The sequence below is a fragment of the Silurus aristotelis genome, assembly GCF_946808225.1.
Source record: "Silurus aristotelis genome assembly, chromosome: 11".
Taxonomy (NCBI): Eukaryota; Metazoa; Chordata; class Actinopteri; order Siluriformes; family Siluridae; genus Silurus; species Silurus aristotelis.
Genome location: NC_139584.1, coordinates 5,082,173 through 5,103,923, shown reverse-complemented (window position 1 = coordinate 5,103,923; position 21,751 = coordinate 5,082,173). Strand labels below are relative to the sequence as shown.

Sequence of the window (21,751 nt, the reverse complement as noted above, 5' to 3'; positions counted from 1 at the left end):
GTTCTGTGGTTCATCAGTGATGTCAAACATAATACATAACACCATGCAGTGGTTTAATTTTTAGTTTGTTTTATTAAAAGTTTAAAAATCACAATTTTTTAAACAGTTCTATCCTAAACTCACTGTATGCAAACCTCAGCAGAATGTCGCTACGCTAATCACAATAGTCTTTAACTCAACATAGAAACACATTGCTTATGAAAAGGTGAACATCAAATGAACTTTCAAATCGCGAAAAGGATGAAATCCTGCTGTTCCTGCACAGCAGGATGGGTGTTCCATAGTAACGGCTTGTCCAAAGGGACACATATGATGGACTGTTGTTATGTAAGGAGTCTCCATTTTCAGAGCAAAAGCTGTAATATGTTTTGAGACATTTTCTGGACTTCACTGCAGTGTTTTTGGTAACATGACAAGTTTTATAGTGAAATAAATATAAATAGTTTGTAATTCATTGTTTCTTGCTTCCTAAAATCTTTTCAATATTGGGGAGATTATTTTTAAACAGCCGGGCTTCCTCTTATTCCTCTGCCAAGCAGAAACAGCAGTTCACCCTGTTGTGTTATTCAAGCCTTAAATCTTGTCGAATCGAAGTGTACGTATGAAAAGCTCATGAGAACCTGGTGATTGTTTTTTTGGCACAAATTCGCTGAAAGGCTTCTTTCTGATGGTGAGGGCAGCTTTCACATGTAAACACATCTTTACTTACTTTAACCTCGTGTGGATTCATGGGAGGAATGGTGGAAAATCACACACACACATACACACACATTCAGGCTGCTTTCCTCACCTGAAGAAGAATGTTTGGCCCTACCATGAGATATTTAAAAAAAAAAGACAAAGACAAGGACATATGAACAGACAGGGAAAGTTCCGGAGAAAGAGAGTGGAGGGGGGGGTTTGTTCAGTAGTCCTCAGCTGGAGAGAGGCAGACCGACAGAGGGACAGACAGACAGATGGAAAGAGAGAGAGACAGAGAGTCTTGATGAGGTAGATGTCAAAAACAAGGAAAAGTGATAATTGATTCATCAATGATTCCTTTTTTTATATATAGAAATGACTCTTTGACACAAGTCATCATGATAAATTGATTCATTTCCACCTAAGCTGTAATACAGCTTTAGGCAGTTCCAGAATTAAATCCTCTCTGTGTATTCAAACCCTGAATACGTCTGAAAATAGAGATTGTCACAAACGACATCAGTACACATCAGTGCTAATCAAAATGAGTTTTGAAAACAGCAGTGGTTAGCTAGCTTTAAGTACATTAGCAAACGTAGCAAGCTGGCTTTAATGTTAGCATGAGGTGTTAGTGGAGGAAAAATTCTGCTGCCATTATGGTGCTTTTTACATCTTAAACAATTTTTTCATTCGTGTGTTTCTATCATGCATAGAATATATTTTTGTGGTATGCAGCCAAATCAGTATTTTTAAAAAAGTAATTCATGTGTGATTGAAGCCGTCTTGTTCCTAACTTCTGAAGGGGTGATTTGTCAAGAGTAATAAATGTGTCAAAAGAACAGATAGCCAGGATTTAAAGTGGTGCCTGGGAGAGAGGGTCATGAAGCGTCCATAAGTGACTCACACATAACTTCTTTTTAAAAATAGTGATGGATGGGCTCTGCCACCATCATTTTATATAATTGGAAAGAACCTAAGGTAATGGTGACAGATATAAAGGGTACAGTGGCAGGCGTTCAGGGCTAGCAAAGTCTTCTCTGCTGGCCTAAACATTATCAGAAGCACTGACCTACATTTACAACCTACATTTTAATATTTGTTCCAGGAAATTGTGTTAATTTATTCCCAACAGTTTATTCTCTTCATTTCGTAGCGTTTCTCTTGGCTGCACTGCTTCCAGTACGTGTTTGTGGATGTTAGATTTTAGGTCCAATCAGATTTCAGCTTTTATGTGCTGCCATGTCTATCTAATCTACCCAGGGCCTTCAAAGTCTGTTCTGCTGGCCCTTTTACCATAGTCTCTAAAGGAATGAGTTTCCGTCTGACTGGTTGCTCAGAGGGAAACTGTTACAGCCAATTTTTGACTGGCAAAAGACGTCTGTAGCTCTGCATAAATTAATACATCTGAGTTAGAATTTTTTAATGCCTACGGAGGATGAGAAATTGATTTGTTCTCGGACATACTTAAAAATACTTTTTTAAGAAAAGCTAGACATCTTGAGGAGGTCGGCCAACCCCGAAGCTAGCTAGCTTGTCTCAGCCCGGGAAAGGGTTTGTTCGCCACTTCCAGACATGTGAATACGAGCGGTACCACTGGATTACACTGTTTTAACTGGGTTTCTTGCTTTAGTAAAATGGTATTCACCCTCCATATGTGAAATTCCTCTCCCTCTGTAATACCACGCGTTGTTATATTGCGTTTTTGTATAGTATTGATGGTTTCTATAATTGCGACGTGATAGTGGTGGTATTAAGAGGTCGATTAAGTCGGGTAAGTCCCCACTGAAGGCCCAGGTACCAAATGCACGGCCCACCACTGAAAGGGTATATAAAGATTGTGTACTGACTTTGTGTTTTTTAGTGCTTTCATGTAACTGCCTGGCTTTATTTCTGATCAATAAAATCTTTCTTTTTGACACCACAAACCTGGATACTGAACTTAGGGTTTTTTGGCCATGACACCATTACATAATTATTAGACATTATTCATTCATTCATTCATTCATTTTCTCCCGCTTATCCGTAATTCGGGTCGCGGGGGCAGCAGTCTAAGCAGGCCCCCGCCTTTGACTGCTGCCCAATCCTCACAGCACCGTCCCTTACGGTCCCTCCTGCAGGTGGTGAGCCCACGGGAAGGCGGCCCCACGTCACTCCGACGTCACGGACCTTAATATTTCCCTCGTAAGGGACCCCCGGAGCATAGAGGGTTAAGGGCCTTGCTCAAGGGCCCAAGAGTGGCAGCTTGCCGATACCGGGGCTTGAACCCCAGACCTTCCGATCGGCAATCCAACGCCTTAACCGCTGGATCCACCACTCCCCCTATTAGACATTATAATTATTACAATTCATATTGCAAAAAGTTGACGAGTTGAAGAGGGCATGGCCTCTGGAAAGAAGGAGGTGTGGCCTCAAGAAAGGCAGAGCTGTGACAGAGCTGTGTTCTAGAAATACTAAGGTGTGGCCTCTAGAAATACAGAATAGTGGCCTCTGGGAATACAGAGGTTGAAATGAGGGAGGCGTGGACTGTGTCCATAAGTGAGGACGGAGTGGTAGCACATTGGATAAAATGTTATGCTTCTGATGGAAAGGTTATGGGTTCAAATCCCAGCACTACCAATCTGCCACTGCCAATCTGGTCCTTGAGCAAGGCCCTTAACCCTCATTTGCTTAGCTGTATAACTAAGATAACTGTCACTCAGGATAAGGGCGTCTGCCGAATGACATACATGTAATCTTAAAACTCATACAACAATGAATATAAAATAAATAGAAGTGTGTGGTGTATATGTTTTGGCTAAGACTAAATAAATAATTAAATAAGTGATATTGGAGTTTATTTGGAGTTAGAAGTAGAGGGAGAAGAGAAACAGACATGCGCTGGTTAACAGGCCGTGACACAGGCGACTGCTTACTTTCGATGGTGAGGATACACGTGCTGGCGGCGCTGCCGCGGCTGTTCACAGCCTTGCACATGTACTCGCCCTCATCCTCCGGGAAGGTCTCAGGCAGGTAGAGGCAGTAGGTCTCACCACGCTCAATGTACTGATAATCCTCGCAGTCCTGCAGCAGCTCACCCTCGAACCACCACGTAACCTCAGGCTTGGGCTCACCCGTGATCTTCACCGTGAAGCGCACAGGCTCAGAGTCCACCACCGTCTGGTTCTTCAGCGGCTTTTTGAACCACGGAGCGCCAGAGCGGACGTGATCGTCCTCCTCGTCGTAGGTTGCCGAGCCGTTCACAACGCTGCCTTCATCTTCATCTTCATCCTCCTTTTTCTGACACACATACACCATAACATGTTTCAGGAATTGTGGTCCAAAGCATTGGTGCATACAAATCCGTCAAGCATTAAGAGGGGCATATGAAACATTATGTGGTTTTTTTTCTGACTATTTGAAAGCTGCATTTGGCAGATATGCCAGAAACATACTAACCGATCCATGGGGTGAAACTAAAGCACATACAACTTTCATCATCATCATCATGCTCCTCACAGTGAACACAAGCCTTTTAATTCAAAGCATCGAAAATACATTTTGGATCAACCCACTTCAACTGTCATCTCTTAAACAAAGCGTCATATGAACAGTTTACTTTTTGGAGTGCTGCGTCGATTTCCTGCTGTTCGAACTGCATCCTCTGGAGCTTCTGCTCTTCGATCCTCCTCTTCTCTTCCTCCTCGCGCGCTTTGGCCATCTGCTCGAACCGTGCACGCATGTCCACTTTCTGCTTGAATGGTGCGTCCTCTGGTTTCGCAGCGCCCTTCATGTCCTCGTCCTCATCCTGCAGCCGAGAAAACATACAAGTCAACATACATCATAATGGACCAAATTTTGTGGACATTTTGCTATAATATTTGTATGTGCTTTTGAGCAACCCATTCCACATTTAATCTCTCCGCTCTTCTGGGAGGATTTTCCTTTAGATTCTTGAGTGTGCTCGTGGAGATTTGTGAAGATTATTTCAAACACAAGAGATTAAGTAGTCAGGTACTGATGTATTGTGAGAAGGACTGGGATGCAGACAGCGTTCCAATTCATCCCCAAGGTGTGCAGTAGGGGTGAGGTCTGAGCTCTATAGCAAGCCACTCGAAATCTTCCTGTTTCACACAGTACTGGACTAGATTTCTAAGAAATGTCCTGATTATCTGAACATCTGCTTATCTGCTTTTGTTAAAAAAAAATGAATTGTGTTTTAAATAGTCTTCAGGAAAACATTTTTTTTTAGAATACTTCATTGTTCCCACAAGGAAATTGTTATTTCTTCTCATATTTCAGCGACGTAGGAAGATGGGGTCAGAGCGCAGGGTCAGCCATGTTACAGCGCCCCTGGAGAACTGAGGGCTCCAAGAGTGGCATTTTAGTGATATCAGCCTTCCGATCTTAAAACCCTCAACATGCCCTAACCACTAAGCCACCACTTCTGCAGGTTTGTGGATTTTTTGAAAGTAAAATCCAAATTTGTTTTCTTCGGGTGCTTAAAAACAGTTTCCTATTTTAAAAAAATTTGAGTTCCTAGAGTTCTGGTAAAGTTCCTGGGTTTACAAAATGGTTCATAGACGTGTTTCCTGGATTCTGTTTTTCTAAAAAAAAAAGTTCTTAGACTTTAGAAAAAGTTCTAATGTTCCCAATAAGAAATATTCCTCAGTTGCTGAAGAGGTTGTTTATGTGCCTCTACATATATAATAGAACTAGTCATGTTTGTGGCTCGTACCTCAGCGCAGCGCTCTGCTTCTCTCTCTTTGATCTCATTATCGATGGCTTTCCTCCTTGCTCGTTCCTCTTCAATCTTCCTCTGAATCTCCTCATCTGTAAGCTGCTTGATCTTTTCAAACTTCACCTTCAGGTTTTTGGCCTGGATGGTGCCAGTTCTCTTCAGTTTTGTTAGCTCCTCATACTCGGTGCTTACCACCTCCGTCGTCTCATTGATTATTTCCTGAGACACACACACGCAAGGCGGAATTTGTTGGAGTAAACATGCTGGAGTTTGTGTGATAAACTTTAAGGAAAGTAAGAATGATATTAACCTCGCCCATCTCCTGACGCATCTGCTCAAACTCTTTTTTCTCCATCTCAAACTTCTTACGCCGTGCCTCCTCCTTCCTTTTCCGCTCCTCTTCCTCTTTTATCTTCATCTTCTCCTCGAAGTTGATCTCCAGCTTCCCAGGATGCAGTGCTTCCTGTGACTCCGTCCTCAACAGAGTCTCGTCCTCATCCTGCACCTATGGGGACACACCGAGAAGAGTAGCTTATAGAATAGCTCAACTTTATAAAAATCAGACATGCTCTGTACTGCTGAGCAAAAAAATAAGTAGGATTCACCAAGCAAAATATAACACATGCAAATTTAACAGAACATTCCAATAGAACAACTTAATAGAAAAGAATATAAAGTTTATGAGTGTAAAATACATTTAACTAAATAAAATTAAATTGAGTAGAATAAAATTCTGTAGTCTCAAAAAGAATATGTACAAACTAAATAATGTAAATTATTTAAATTATTAGTCTGTAGAATGTACCTAAATAAATCTGATTAGAATAGATCCAAATAGCATAGACTAGATGATAATTCGATAAAGATGATAATGTACAGCTAATTAAAAACAGAAATAAATAGAAAAATAATAAAAATAAATTGAAAGGAATAGACCAATAAAAAACAACAGAGAATAGACAAGAATAAAATGTAACTGAATAGAACACAACAACAAAAACAAATAGAATGGAACAGAACAGAAAACAATAATAAAAAAAGAACTAAATAGCAAGACTGGAAGATAAGTTAACAAGTAATAAGAAAAATAAAAACAATAAAACAGACTGGAAAATAATTCAGTGAGAGAAAATAGAGTACCACTAAAACAACAGAAATCAATAGAATAGAATAGAATTAGCTGAAAGATAATTCAATAAGAGAGAATAAAAAACAGCTTAAAAAGTAAAAATACATTAATATAAAGAGTACATTACAGAATAGAATAGAATAGAATAGAATAGAATAGAATAGAATAGAATTCAGTAGGAGAGAATAAGATACAGATAAAAAGAACAGAACAATTATATAATGGAAAAGATTATAGTATATAACACAATAGAATAGAATAGAATAGAATAGAATAGAATAGAATAGAATTCAGTAGGAGAAAACAAGATACAGATAAAAAGAACAGAACAATTATATAATGGAATAGATTATAGTGTATAACACAATAGAATATAATATAATATAATATAATATAATAGAATAGAATAGAATAGAATAGAATAGAATAGAATAGAATAGAATAGAATAGAATAGAAACTTTATATAAATGTTTTTACGGTTCAATCAGGCAGGTTTGCATCTCCCAGAATAATGGCATATAATCGCCTGTGCCATATATATTAACCTCAGAACAATATTTCAATAGATTTAACATAGCTGAATTGTTCATTTGATTAGAAAGTGTCTTACTTCTCCTGCCCCAAGCACCTCCACATCGTCCTGATCCCGGAACAAGGTTTTTCCAGAGACACAGATTGAAAGAAGCATACAAGAGAAGCACAGCAGCATTGCAACAGGTAAGCACACACTCACACTCACATAGCATATTTCTTTTCCTGTCACATTAAGGATCTCTCCTCATGTTCAACCTTCTGCTCTAATCTGGTTTATATTGTAATAAATAATATGGGACACTTTACAGACATGACGGGAAGAAAACATAAAGTTCGCTGCTGAGGATGCATAAGAAATCAGCAGGATAGTGTGCTGAGTTGATCTATAGATAAGCAAGCAAACATTGAACATGCGATTATGCTAGTAGTGTAGCAAGCTAGCATTTTAAGCGATAAACTAGTATTGTCAAAAGGTAAAAATTTGTTACTGTAGCAAGCTAACAATTTTAGAGATAAGCTAGTACTATAGCAAACTATCAAATCTTATTGTAAAAAGCTATCCTTTTGAGTGATACGCTAGTATTTTAGCAACCTAGCATTTTGAGATAAGCTAGTTCTAAGGAGTTCTGTTGAGTCCTAGTATTTTGAGATATCAGCCAGTAATGTAGCATTTTAAGAGAGAAGTTATTATAAAGAACTGCAATTAAAAAAAATTTATATTACATAAAAAAAAAAAAAAAAAATATATATATATATATATATATATATATATATATATATATATATATATATATATATATATATACACTAGTTTAATTATTGCTCTTATTATTGACAGTTTTGATATGGAAATTGAAGTTCAGCTAATTGCAGTGTTAGCTCAAGGGGATTGCTGTGAATGGACCATGACTATGAATTGATATTGTGTTAACTCTCAGAGGTGAGTAGATGCATGCTAATCAGTGCAGGGTTGAGCAAGCTCGCCTCACCATGTTCTTGCGAGCTTCCGCGAACAGCCTCTTCTCCTCCTCCAGGCGACGCTTGGCCTCTTCTTCCTTCCTCTTCTGCTCTTCCCCACGACGTTGCCTCTCCAGATCCTCAAAGCTGATGGCCAGTTTCCCCGGAGTGGCTCCTTCATCGACGCTCATGGCAGCCAGCAGGATGTCATCTTCCTCGTCTAGGTGCTGAAAACAGACAAGCACCCGAGGTGTACTATTTAGCTTTAGCGAAGCGAAGATGTTTTTCAGGCGATCCCGATCCCTTTTTCGCGTATCTGTACTTTACTCAAATATTTCTTTTTGGTGAAACTTTTACTTTAACTTCACTACGTTTCAAAGTCGAATATCTTTTTACTCAATTACATTTCACAAAATCAGTAGTTGCTTTTTATTTATGAGCGGATTAAAAACCTAACTGGTCAATCACACAGCAAGCCACCATTTAGGGTAGAGCACACGTTCTGTTTTAAACTAGTTATGATTGCTGCTTGGGGGTGGCACAGGGCGTCAGAGCAAAAACAATTATCGTTTTTTTGTTTTTTTTACCGTTTGCACCGTCGCGTCAATTATTACATAATGTCATGGTCACTCCGGGACCCGGAGTGTGCACCCACCGCCCGGAGAAGTTCCCTCACTCATACACTCAGAAAAGAGAAGCGGGGGTTGGGTGACGTCACCTCAGCCTTCAGGGATTTCCAGCTTTCAGGCTGTTAGCTGTGTTAGCTGATTCTAAAGCCTTTAATACATCATAAACTGCCCACCCCAGACAATGATGTTTAATGTTGAATCGTCAAAAAAAGCAAACTTTGAACAATTTGTGGGCTAAACCTCTGAGGCCTGCCTACAGTTTTTTAAGGAAACTATATAAAGCGTTGAATTCGTGACAGGTCTGACCATGCTCTTTCTGGCATCAGCGAACGCCTTCCTCTCCTCCACGATGCGTCTCTTTCTTTCCTCCTCCACACGTTTGTGTTCATCCTCCAGTCTCTGTCGTTCCAGCTCTTCGAAGCTGAGCCTGAGTTTCCCCGGTCGGATCTCTTCCTTCTCATCTTGTCTCGTCTCGTCCTCATCATCCGGAGCCTGGACCACCAAGACACAAACCAGAGATGCGTTTAGTTTTTCTAAATGTTTAAAATCAATCTGGTTTGCGATGTAAAGAACATCAAACACATTTTATGTGTGGAAAATAGTCAACAATAGAAATGATGAAGAAAAATCACCACTCATTACAATCCTGTAGATTAGTTTCCCTTAATGACATGCCATGCCATTGCTGCTCTATTATACTACAGCAGTTTCATTTTCAAGTCCTTTAAACAATTTTTTTTTCTGTTTTTACTTTCACAAATTAATGAGATGCTTATAAACGACTGTAACCATCGTAACATACAGTTACAGTTCCATTCGGGGGTGAGACCGCTACTACAAACATTTTCCTAATGACCTTTCTGAGCTACATGGATGAATTTTGCATGTGGTGTAACTTATATGGTTATTTGCTGTATGGTAATTTTGAAAAGATACACAGTACAGATGCATGAAAATAATCTCTCTCTCTCTGTCTCTCTCTGTCTCTCTCTCTCTAACTAATAATTAACACCCTTTTAAATAAATGTAATCTAATGGCAATACTTCACCCCTGTGCATCATTTAGAACAGCAGATATCAAAATCTAATGAGCCATTCATTCATTCATTCATTCATTTTCTCCCGCTTATCCGTAATTCGGGTCGCGGGGGCAGCAGTCTAAGCAGGCCCCCGCCTTCGACTGCTGCCCAATCCTCACAGCACCGTCCCTTACGGTCCCTCCTGCAGGTGGTGAGCCCACGGGAAGTCTAATGAGCCATATTTATGAAATAAGTCAGGAAAACCAAGTGTTATTTTGATATCGTCGGTCAGTTTTGCACTGCAAACATCATGAGAGCTTCAATTTGTCAATGTTGGTGGGTCGCCATGGTACAGGATGATAATCCAATGCTAGGTGTAAGGCCTAACATCATTTTAATGCATCATTTTAATGTTCTCTGTTTCATCTCGCACCAAGTCCTGAAATATCATTTACATATTGCATATACAAACTTTAATTTCCCCAACAGCCTCTCAACACATTCATGTTGGCATGTTTCCATCCACAAAAAGTCACAGCTTTACCTCTCACACTGGCGACTCCATTTTTCATTGTTCAAAAACCTTATTTTTTCACCATGAGTGCATCTCTTTTTCTTAGTTTATAGTAAGCATCATGAATAATAAGCCTGAATAGGGACCATAAACAAGTAAAGAATTAATATAAAGTTTGTACCATGCCCAGTTTAGCCTCCTCGAAAGCTCTCCTCTCCTCCTGAAGCCTCCTCTTGGCCTCCTCCTCGGCCTGCTTCTTTTGCTTATCCTGTCGCTCCTTCTCCTGCTCCTCAAAGGTCAGCTGCAGCTTTCCTGGAGTCATGCGCTCCTTCTCTTTTCCCTGACACTCCTCATCATCCTGCAAAACCACAAATACATCAGAACAATCGGACAAAACTGAGACATCTTTCCATACCTCTTTTATATTAATATTTTCCAAAAACCTGGTTTGCAGAAACAGAATGCTGCTTGGCCTCTCTGAAGGAACGGCGGTTCTCGTCATATCTCTTCTTCTTTTCCTCCTCACTCCTCTTCTTTATCTCCTCCTCTCGACTCTTCTCCATGTCTTCGAAATTCATTTTGATCCTCCCAGGTTGCTTTTGCGATTTCGTTGGGACGACTTGCACCAAAACACTGCTATCTCCTTCCTGCAATATGAAGTTGTATAAATAAAAAAAATTTATGGTATCTTGACTGATCTGGTGTGTGAAAGCCGATCTTTAACACATCAGACCTTTGTATAAAGAATCCAAAAAGCACTTTGTAATCTTTTCAATGAATTTTTCGAAAGAAAAGTAAAAAAAAACATTCCATTTCATTTTTACGTTTGGAGAAGTCCAAAAAGGTCTGTGTATTACTTCACATCTCCAACTTTTTTGTGTTGATGTAGAGTCAAAAGCAGTGATTGAACCATTAAGAGACAACAAATTTTAGCCTGTGTGTTGCTCTTTAATGGAAAAGGAAAGAGCTGGTGCGTGAGCAGAACTTTTGGTCCTGAATCGATTCAAAATGAATCAGTAAATTTCTCATTTGACCATTTGACATTTGTCACTAAATTAAGTCTAAAAATGTGTCTGTATTTTAACTTAAAATCTTCTCTTGATATTTTGGGTGTTAGCTTTAGTAGCTAAATATGTGCTAAGGAAATAAACAGAATGGCCATGTAACTGCATGCTGCTGCAACAGACTCATTATCTAATACACAAAGAGACAGAGCCAAGCAAGAGATAAGGCTTGGCTCGTTCCGCTGGCTCAGCTGCCTCTGTTTGCTATGTCCCAGATAGAGGGGTCTAATTCGGTCCCTGACAAAAAAAAAGTGGCTGACAGCTCGTTTTAGACTGTGTGGGAAACAGTTGGCAGTCACATGTCGTCTGGACCTGCCACTTTTACAGCCTGAGACTCGGAGTTCTGAGGCAGATGCCACGGAGACAATTGGTCTACGTCAGGGCCGTGCTTATTTTTGAAACAAGCAATCTGGATAAAAGGGTGTTTTCTCATTTCTAAACAATAATCATTTGCAAATTTGTGACATTTATTATCTTATACTGACCTAATAAAACCTTAACTGGTTGACTAACACACTTCCACTTACATGCGCTAATTTTGAACTACCATATGCTAGCGCTCTGAAGCGAGTCCTCACTTTGCTAACTTGGTTCATCGACTGGATGAGATTTTTTTTATATGATCAGGGAAAAAAGGATAGAAATCCAAAGTTTGACAAAATCTGTTGGTCTTAATGTTTTTTATTTTTGCTTTGAGAACTTGCTGTAAACCAGGAATAAACCAGGAAAGTAATCATTGACACTTTGTCTTTCCCATTCCAGCTTGTCTCTGGACAGTGGTGAAAACAGCATGGCCTTCTCTGCCAATTACAGCTTTATCTGCGATTCATACAAACTGCTCACACTGGAGACTCCTTCCCTTAATGCACTTACTCACCTTCTCTGCCTTCTTGGCTAATTCCTTCTGAATCTTGGCCTTCTCCAAGGCTTCCTGGGTGATGCGCTTCTTCCTCTCTTCCTCCATCTTCTTCTTTTGGTCTTCCTGCCTGTGCTTCTCCATCTCAGCGAACTTCCCCTTCACACTGCCTGTGGACACATCAGGAACAGAAAGGGTAATAAGGATTAAAAAGAAAGATATAGATTTAGATTTTGGACTCTGTCTGTTTTTCTTGCGTTTCTGGACTCACCGATGATCTTTGGGACATACGATTTCTCGACCGGTTTTACTTCCTCCTCCTCCTCCTCGTCACTAGAGGCAAGCAGCTCTTTTATCTGCAGAGGATAAGATGGCAGGTTAGAAAGGATTTATCTGGGGGATCATCTGCATTTACGTGGCCTTCCCCCGTGATTACACCGTAATGGCTGGTAAACCCGTTAGCACGGCCTACAAACGGGAAACAGATTGGATCTTTTAGAGTCACATGACCAATGGCTGCTTCAAAGTTCTGAAATTTCCATCATTTTTCTACAATACTGAATCATAAATAAATGCTATTTAAATTGAATAATGCTTACAGTGCCTGTCAGTTTGGAAAAACGTAGTCTTTTATAGTTTTTCAGACACGTGCATGTTCTCTTTGCTTATATGCAACAAACTAGTTGAAAGGCAAATAGCACACAAGAATTGGAAGAATGTTTTGTGTAGTGATGATTCGAGATTTCACGTTTTTGGCTCTAAAAAAGACAACTTATGTTAGACGGAGAACAGGAGGAGAAGATTTAAACAGACTTTCTCACACCCACAGTCAAACATGGAGGTGGAAGCTTAATAGTTTGGACATTTTCTTGAAGCAGGGGAAATTGGAGGCTTATTCCAGGTAAAAAGGAAATCAGAAATAACATGCATAATACTTCATACTCCAAACCAAGCAATTCCACCTGGACTGCAGCTAATTGAAAAAATTTCACATCCAAGCACAGCAAGCATTATTTATAGAGCAAACAGTCGGCCGGTGTGTTATCATGGAATGGCCTGCCCAGTCATCGCATCTAAATCCTAAATCCTGAACTGCTTTGGGATGAACCAGATCGCAACTGAATGCCAAGAGTGTGTAAAGTTATTCATGTTAAGAGAGGATTTTTCAATGAAAATAAAGTTTAACAAATGTACATTTATATATTTGTTTGGTCAAAGTAAATCTTCATGCTGTTCAATTTCTGTTTTTTTTTTTTTGCAAAGAAACAAAATAATTCATGTGTCTCTCAGAAACCATAAAAGTCTAGGTGTTTTCAAACTTTAGAGACTCTGTACATACTGACCAATTGTTTTTTGCGGATTCTCTCTCGCTCTTTGATGTACTGTTCCTTCCGTTTCTTCTGCTCCTCCTCACTTCTCATGCGGTTCCTTTCCTCCCTGACCTTCTTCATGGCCTCAAACTTGCTCTTCACATCTCCTTTGCCAATTTTTGGGACGTAGCTCTTCTGCACTGGTTTGTTGATCTTGAGAAGCCTCTTTAGAGAGAAAAGCAAGCAAGACGATGACAAGGATGGTCAACCCTGAGGCTGGAGAATGTGCTTGAACCTAACATGACTATCTGATAATGACTATCTTTAAGAACCTCCAAAGGACATCCTATCAATGTCCTTACAAATTTTACATGGATAGCAGTTATTACTAAACTGACACTTATTACATTTATTACTGACACAGGATATCATCCCCTCCATACCTCTTGCTTCAGAGCAACATCTGTCAAGTTGGCTTCGTCCTTCTCAGTCGAGACCTCTAAGCTCCCAACATCATTCATGTTTTCCACTTCGGTGAGCCCAGCCTCCAGGCTCTTCTGTGGCCTTTCACGCTTCCTCGTCCTGCCACTCTTCTTTGTTGACTCTTCTTTTTCGTCTGTCACACCATTCATCTCCTCCTCTTTAGTCTCAAGATTCTCCATGACATCAAGGTGCATTGAGTCATTAATGTGCTCTGTGTTTTCAAGGTTTTCAAGGGCTTTGGGCACTCCGGCTACGTCGGTCATTTTGGCTTCTCTGTTAGAAGAGATATGAGATAGATCCTTCAGATGAAGCCTGATATCAAGAAGAAAAGAGAGAACTGAATCAACAAAAATCTTTTCTCTGGAACATTTCAAGGAAGTACAATTATCGTGAACATTAACACATTAATCACACTTTAGGAATTTAAAGAACCACATCTGTAGCAGGGGTACATTTGATTTATTTATAAGTATATAAAAAAACAGACCATTCTACTCTTGATTTATTGTTTAGTGGGCAGGGCCTAGAAAACCTGTTTGGCAACAAACAATTGCACTTAAATGTAATCATTTAGCAACGATTATCTGAATGTAGATAAAAATGTGAACGCATATTACATTTATGTATCATAACATACAGTCTATGGCATAAGTATTCCCCTCTGGATTTGGAGATAAAGCAGATTTAACTGGGATTATTCTCAATCATTTAATCCTGCTAATGTAGAATTACATCATTGGCACATTTTGCCTGCAAGCCTCATTTATTATGGCTCCATTTTGCCATGTAGAGAAAACTAGAGAGACAGACTGGGTGCTTTATTTCTTTGACTGTTTCCATCGATATCAACTGATTAAAAATGCTAACATGACATTTGGACTTGTTTTTTCAGAAATCTTCTATGACTCAGAGGTCTAGACAGGGGTGTGGGTGTTAGAATATTTCTGAAATACCAGTTTTACCACAGCACTGATGCTTATTTGTTGCTTGATAGCATAAAACAGAGACAATTACCCAGAACGCGATGTTTATATATACGTCTCCCGAAATCTATAATGATTTTCACCAAAGTTGATGTTACTTCCACACAACTATGTAATTATTGTATGACCTTAAATTAGTTGAATCACTGTTTTTTGGCTACATTGAGAAAAGAATTAATGATCAAATCAGGATCAGGATCAGGATCAGCACCTGCCAGAGGGAACAAAAAAATCAACCCCAATTTCTTCTTTACTTTTGCATTGCTTTTCCTAATTCTACTGATCATGCTGTGGTTATATTTTCCAATTCATTTTTAAACTAATTCCTGTTAAAACTAGCTTTGCAAATGTGTTAATTGAAACAAAAAACAGCTACATTCGTTTTATAGCCCTAATGTAAAAACTAGAAGCAACCATTAGCCATTAACACAAAAATTGTGCCTGATTGAAAACATCTAAAACCTCTGGTTTAAGGGGATGCTGTGAAGGTTCGAGTGAAAATGCTAACAGCACAAAACTCTAGCTTTCTGAGAAGTCAAAAGTCTAAAACAGACCTAAGCATAAGTCTGTATGCTTTTGTTTTTACCCCAAATGACTTTTCATTATCTTTAAACTGTCCTACATGACCAGTGTCATCATTGTGAACATGTTGAAGTATTTTCACTCCTCCTACGTTCATGTCAGGAAGAATAGCAGTGTCGAATGTGTTCGGTGAGAGTGTAAATCTTTAGTCACACTAGAATTTAGTGGAATTTATATGGAAATGACCAGATGCGACCAGATGACTTAACATCCCAAAAAGACACCAACTGTTTTTGTATGCTGTGACACAAATCAGGCAGCTTCTTTTCTAATATGAAAACACAAGCTTTATTGTCATTCTTCCACATATACAGGTCTAGACAGGGGTGTTTAAAGCTAAACTATTGTTAGCAGTCTACCTCCGTCTGTTTTTTCCGCAGGTGTTATAGATACACTATGGGCACAAAAGTTTGTGTACGCCTGACCATAAGATTTGTATGCACTTTTTGAAGATCCCATTCCACACTTAGTCACCATTTGCTTTTATTTTACCTGTAATGTTCTGGGAAGAGGTTTCACTAGATTTTGGAGTATGCTTGAGGAGATTTGTGATCATTCAGCTACAAGAATGCTAGTAAAGTCAGGTATTGATGTAGACTGGGAATGCCTGGGGTGTTCTAATTCATCACAAAGGTGTTCATTAGGGTTGAGGTCAGAGCTCTATAGCAGGCCACACAAGATCTTTCACTTCAAATCATGTAAACCATCTCGTCATGAAGTTGACTTTGTGCACAGGGGATTTGTCATGCCGAAAAAGGTTTGGGTCTGGTAGTTCAAGTAAAGGGAAAATTCAAAGCTACTGCATCAAAAGGCATCCCACACGACCGTGTGACTCCAACTTTGTGGTAACAATTTGGCTGGAAAAGTTAGGAGTCCCAATACTTGTGTCCAGTGTATTTACAAAAATCATAATTGAAAAGCAATATTTGGAAATGAATAAGGATAAAATAAAAAGTAATTGTCATAATGAATAATAATAGTTATAATGATACTAATAATTAAATATTACCTTTTAATCAACTATAAGACATTGTTTTATCATTGTTTGGCTAAAAGATAGCTTAGATATATAACTATATGTTTTTTCAAAAAGAATGAAAATGGGATGAAAAGATGACTAAATTTATTCCGATGATTTTGAAATTTGGTGAAGGAGCAGTAAAGATAAATGTCAAAATACACGAATATGAATGAAATGTTTTTGTTTTGTCCATATTATAGAAATCAAGTGACATGTCATTAAACACCACAGAGAACCCTGTGAAAACCAATTTTGGTTAATAAAATTACAATAATCCATCCAAAATAATTGTATAATAAAATAAGGATTTGGATTTTCTAAGGAGATCAAAGCATGGCCTGTCCCCTTTCTTGATGACCTTCCATCAAATGATTGGAATTGCAGATCAGAGTTCACTAGACTTGAACTTTGAAATGCACCACAATGCGAATATTCTTCAGTCTCCAGCCTCTCATGTGTAAACAAAAGTTTGTAGAAAGATAAGAATAGTGTTATCATGCCTTCTTAATAAAATGGCTAGGCTGTGTTGCTAGCTAGGCATATCAGCTTACTAGCTAGCGTATTTCTTTTTACTATGTAACTAAGAGGTAAAAGGGAAGATAAGAAGCTTAGCAAATAAAGATCGCAACATTACTTAATATCTAATAACAATGAAAGCTAACAGTGCAGCATCCTTAGTAAATGTCTGGTCATGCTAGTTTAAATTACGCTACTAGTTTGTCGATTTTGGGAAATAGAAGCGAATACAGATGTGTTAGGAACTACAGCATGGTGGATGAGCCAAAAAAGTCTGAATGATATTTGGAGTGAACGGATGCAAATACATGTACAGATAAAAAATAGTGTCTTTTTTAACAACGTGTTAGACAAACACACATTTTTCTATGTCCTGATCATTATTTTTAAGAAAACATCTTTAAACACACAATCACAACACTGTGTAAATCCATAAGTGTATACACACATCCTTTATATTTCCTTTACTCAACAACTTCTGAATTTTATTTAACAGATGTGCATTTACCAGTTACCGTCTTGCACATCTTATCATGTTACAGAAAAATGAAGCATAAACTCCTCCGTCCTTAAAGCTTTCCTTAAAACTTTACAGAATACTGACATCCTTACAAATAATAAACGGGAGTTAAAGAAAAAAAATTTGATGTTTATTTCTAGCTGTAAAATCAGAGATACAGTGGTGTAAAAAAGTGTTTCTGATTTCTTATTTGTTTGCCTGTGTGTCACACGTTAATGTTTCAGATCATCAAACTAATGTAAATATTAGTAAAAGATAACACAAGTAAAAACAACATGTAGTTTAAATGATTTTTATTATTGAGGTAAAAAACTATTTTCAAAACTACATGGCCCTGTGTGAAAAAGTGTTTGCCCCCCCGGTTAGAACTGTGGTTTATCACACCTGGGTTAAATTTCTCTCACCACACCCAGGCCTGATTACTGTCACACCAGTTCGCATTTAAGAAATCTCTTAAATAGGACCTGCCTAACAAAGTGAAGTAGACCAAAAGATCCTCAAAAGCTAGACATCATGCTGAGATCCAAAGAAATCCAGAAACAAATCAAGCGTTACAAACATGCAAAAAAAAGAAATCAGGAAAGGGGCAAACACTTTTACACACCACTGTAGATTGAATCTGAAACTATTATACTAATAGATTGTCATACTTTTCCATCCTGTTTATAGTTACAGAAAAACTTACTTACATTATAGCTGCTATAAACAGTTGTTTAATCCCCTATCTCTCTATATTACTCTCTCTAGAATTGAATAGCAAAGAATGCATTTTTTCCTTCCATAAATGTCCAATAAACATTTTTGCGTAACATTTATAAACCAGCAAAGCTTTAAATCAGCGGTAAAAGATAATTTTTTTGTGTTTTGATTTTTGTTTGAAAGAAAAGTAATGTTCCCAGAACATTGTGGTTTCCACAGGACATAATCCAAGCACAGTATGTAGAGACTAAATTTAACTGCTGTCAGGGAGGGGCCATGTGACTCCTGGCTAATTTTGTGAACAGCTATGTGAAGGAGGGGGGTTAACACACACACACACACACACACACACACACACACACACACACACACACACACACACTCATACAGCTTTTATGATTATACTTAAAAAAACTTTTGTATTGCTCTGTTTTTCAGTGTAATCTTTTAAAATCTGAATTTAGGATTACAATTGACCTCAAATGTCTACATAATTTCCACTCATATATCTCCACTTTAATGATACACACACACACACACACACACACACACACACACACACACACACAGATAACATTTAAAGGTCAGAATATATAAATTTCATTGTAAAAATTACATTTATTAAGTTATTTTTAGCAGAGAATCAAAACTATTATTATTATGGATTATTATTATGATTAAATATTAATTTACTATTTAAAAAGTGAAATTGTAGCATAGTGTCTTTCTATTTTTGTGTTCATATATTTGTTTGTTTCTTTGTTTTGTAAATATGTAATATGGAAAGTATGTTTAGCTCGAATAAACCTCGTTCCATGATGAGCATCTATTTATGGGCATCATTGAATGTAATCGCTCCATTTCTGGATAAATCTGAGCTTTTAGTATTCGTTTATTTTTATTTTTTATAGTCACATGGGTATTTTTAAATCAAGATTTCTATTAACTATTATGATGACATCATGTCATTTCTTGATTTATGCCTATGTAATATTAGGAAAAGACTATGCTTAGTTTGGACAATAAAATGTAATTAAATGAAACAAATAACATCCCAATATTTTTTTTATTAAAATCATAAAAGAGGCAAACAATAATGCAATAAATAAAAAAATAAATCATTTTATTTGTTTATGATTTTTGAAATAAATAATAATATTTAATAAAACAGGGTTGTTTACGCAATATTTTATTTAGGAAAAGTAATACAAAACTCCAGCCAAGTCACAAGGATTATTCTCATAACCAGTTTAGATAATTCCTCTTTCAAATGGTCACTGACTCATTCCATGACCATGCTTGAGAACTGAAGCAATGCGTCATGATATCGGTTCATTCTTTTTGAATAACCCTGTACATTAAAAAAGTTAAAACGTATAAATAGAATAAAAGAAACCAATTATAAATTTACAGAAAGTATATATTTTTTTTAAATGTACATACGTGAAAAATAAATAAAATAATAATAATAAAAAAAAGTTAAAAGATAAAATGTAAAAGTTAGCTCATTTCACTTCTAGCTATAAAATCAGACATAGATAAAACCTGAAATTATTATAATCAATTCTGTGAGAGTAATCGTGTGTGTAATTGATTACTATTAAATAAATAAATAAATAAATAAATAAAACTCCAAAATTAAAACTGACCGGTTTGTAGTTTCTTCTCTCTTCTCCTGATTCTCATAGGAAATTTTCCCCGAAATAAAAGCTTCTGGAGTCCAGAGCGAGATCCAGATCCGTAATTCCACAGTGTGCTATGTGTGTATGTGTGTGTTACTCTGATTAACAGCAGAATGAGTGAGGCATACAGACAAACCTGCCCTGGCCATAAAAGCCCTGATACACTGGCCACCACATTCCGCACTCGTCACCACTCTACAGCTGTCACCACACTACACACACACACACACACACACACACACACACACGGCTGCAATTTTTACTCACCCAGTTTCCTATATTTCTGGTGATCCCTGCAGATGAGCATTGTGGGGCTTCAGAGACATCAGTGCCACTTTTGTGCTTTGAGTAAGTAAACAGTTTACAGGGTTTCTGTTGTTCTACAAGTCAAGACTGTAAGAGTAAGCATCATAGTCATTCACGACACTCTGAGTTAACAAAATCAGTGAACTGAAGACAATTAATTCAACTACCGGAGATAATTCAACACTATTGGTGACAATTCAACACTATAGTTAATTCAACTCGAAAAGATTTAATTCATCACTAGAGTGATTTCAACACCACAGGAGTTAATTCACCACAGATTAAGTTAATTCAATTAAATTCAACTTTACAAGAGTTGAGTCAAAACCACGGGAGTTAATTTAGCACTACAAAAGTAGATTCAAGACCACATGAGTTAATTCACTAGAGTAAGTTTAACACCACAGGAGTTAATCAAACACTAGAGTTAATTCAACTCTACAAAAGTACATTTAAGAGCACATTCAACATTACAGGAGTTTATTCAACTTTACAAAAGTAAATTAAACACTACAGGGGTTCATTCTACACTATAGGAGTTAATTCTACGCTACAGGAGTTAATTCAATACTAGAATTTGTGTTAAATTAACTTCTGTAGTGTTTAATTAACTGCAGTTAAAATGTAGCTAAAAACAATAAACAACACTGAAGGTGTTGCATGGGTTAATTCTACCCTGGAAAAATTATTTTGTGTGTGTGTGTGTGTGTGTGTGTGTGTGTGTGTGTGTGTGTGTGTGTGTGTGTGTGTGTGTGTGTGTGTGTAAGTGACTATTAGTCAGCATTATCTTCCTGCTTTATGATAACCTAAATACCACAGCTGCTCAGTGCTAAGAACACACAAACACACACACACACACACACACACACACACACACACACACACACACACACACACACACAAAGCTATATTTAACAGCTCAGACTCAGAGTCAGTGAAATGAATAGACCACGTAAGATGACAGTGACTGTATATATTTATTTACATGCAGAGTTTTCCTCAGGAACTTCCTGTGTGCTCAGATTCCTCTCTTCTCTTCTTGTACTAAAATAAGGAGGCTGAGGACACAGCTGTTCAACTCAAACACTATATCTGAGGAGAACAAATGGCTGCAGCCTAGAAATCTCTAAAACCTCTGCAACTTGCTCTGAGGGGAAAAACACTCAGACATGTCCACAGTGACAAAGCTGCTGGTCCATTTTTAGGCTCTCAGGATGTCTCAGTGAGGGAACCTGTAACATTTCAGTGCAGGAAACTAAACAGAGTTATATATTGTTTTATTAATGCAGCAAATCTCAAATGAAGCACCAGAATCTGCCATGTATGTAACATGCAGCAATTGGAAGCGTCTGTGTGAAAACATAGCAAAGGTTAAGTGTCCTGGTGATTTAAAACTCCATAATTACTATAATACACTTTGGTCTTAGTCTCTATGTTGACTTTTGATATTTGTAATGATTTTTAAGGTTCTGTCAAGCAGACAAAAACAAGAACACGAAGAAGACTTGTGGCTTTGCCTGGTTACATAACATACAGCTGTTATCACTC

The 21,751-nt window shown here is 37.8% G+C and overlaps 1 protein-coding gene across 3 annotated transcripts; it reads right to left on the bottom strand.

Moving 5' to 3' along the window:
* Positions 1–52: 52 nt before the first annotated feature.
* Positions 53–20,078, bottom strand: nexn (nexilin (F actin binding protein)). 3 transcript variants are annotated; one of them, XM_083554898.1, is made up of 15 exons: positions 19,865–20,078; positions 13,855–14,206; positions 13,445–13,636; positions 12,373–12,457; positions 12,123–12,271; positions 10,625–10,828; positions 10,363–10,539; positions 8,955–9,140; positions 8,052–8,246; positions 7,139–7,168; positions 5,709–5,903; positions 5,396–5,617; positions 4,277–4,465; positions 3,594–3,957; positions 53–918 (listed from the first exon to the last, which is right to left on the bottom strand). In XM_083554898.1, the coding sequence occupies exons 2-15, from the start codon at positions 14,155–14,157 to the stop codon at positions 905–907; spliced, it is 2,505 nt and encodes an 834-aa protein (XP_083411024.1). In that variant the 5' UTR covers positions 14,158–14,206; positions 19,865–20,078; the 3' UTR covers positions 53–904. The 3 variants fall into 3 exon arrangements, with proteins under 3 accessions (XP_083411024.1, XP_083411025.1, XP_083411026.1); XM_083554899.1 differs by lacking the exon at positions 7,139–7,168; XM_083554900.1 differs by lacking the exon at positions 53–918 and having other exon boundaries at positions 3,825–3,951; positions 4,270–4,465.
* Between the last annotated feature and the right edge of the window lie 1,673 nt (positions 20,079–21,751).

Excerpts from the sequence above, each read along its gene's own strand:
- nexn (XM_083554898.1), bottom strand. The coding sequence starts at position 14,157 with ATGACCGACGTAGCCGGAGTGCCCAAAGCCCTTGAAAACCTTGAAAAC. Across the intron at positions 5,904-7,138 it reads AGGTGCTTGGGGCAGGAGAA|GTGCAGGATGAGGACGAGAC; the intron begins GTAAGACACTTT and ends GTGTCCCCATAG. Across the intron at positions 5,618-5,708 it reads TGCGTCAGGAGATGGGCGAG|GAAATAATCAATGAGACGAC; the intron begins GTTAATATCATT and ends TGTGTGTCTCAG.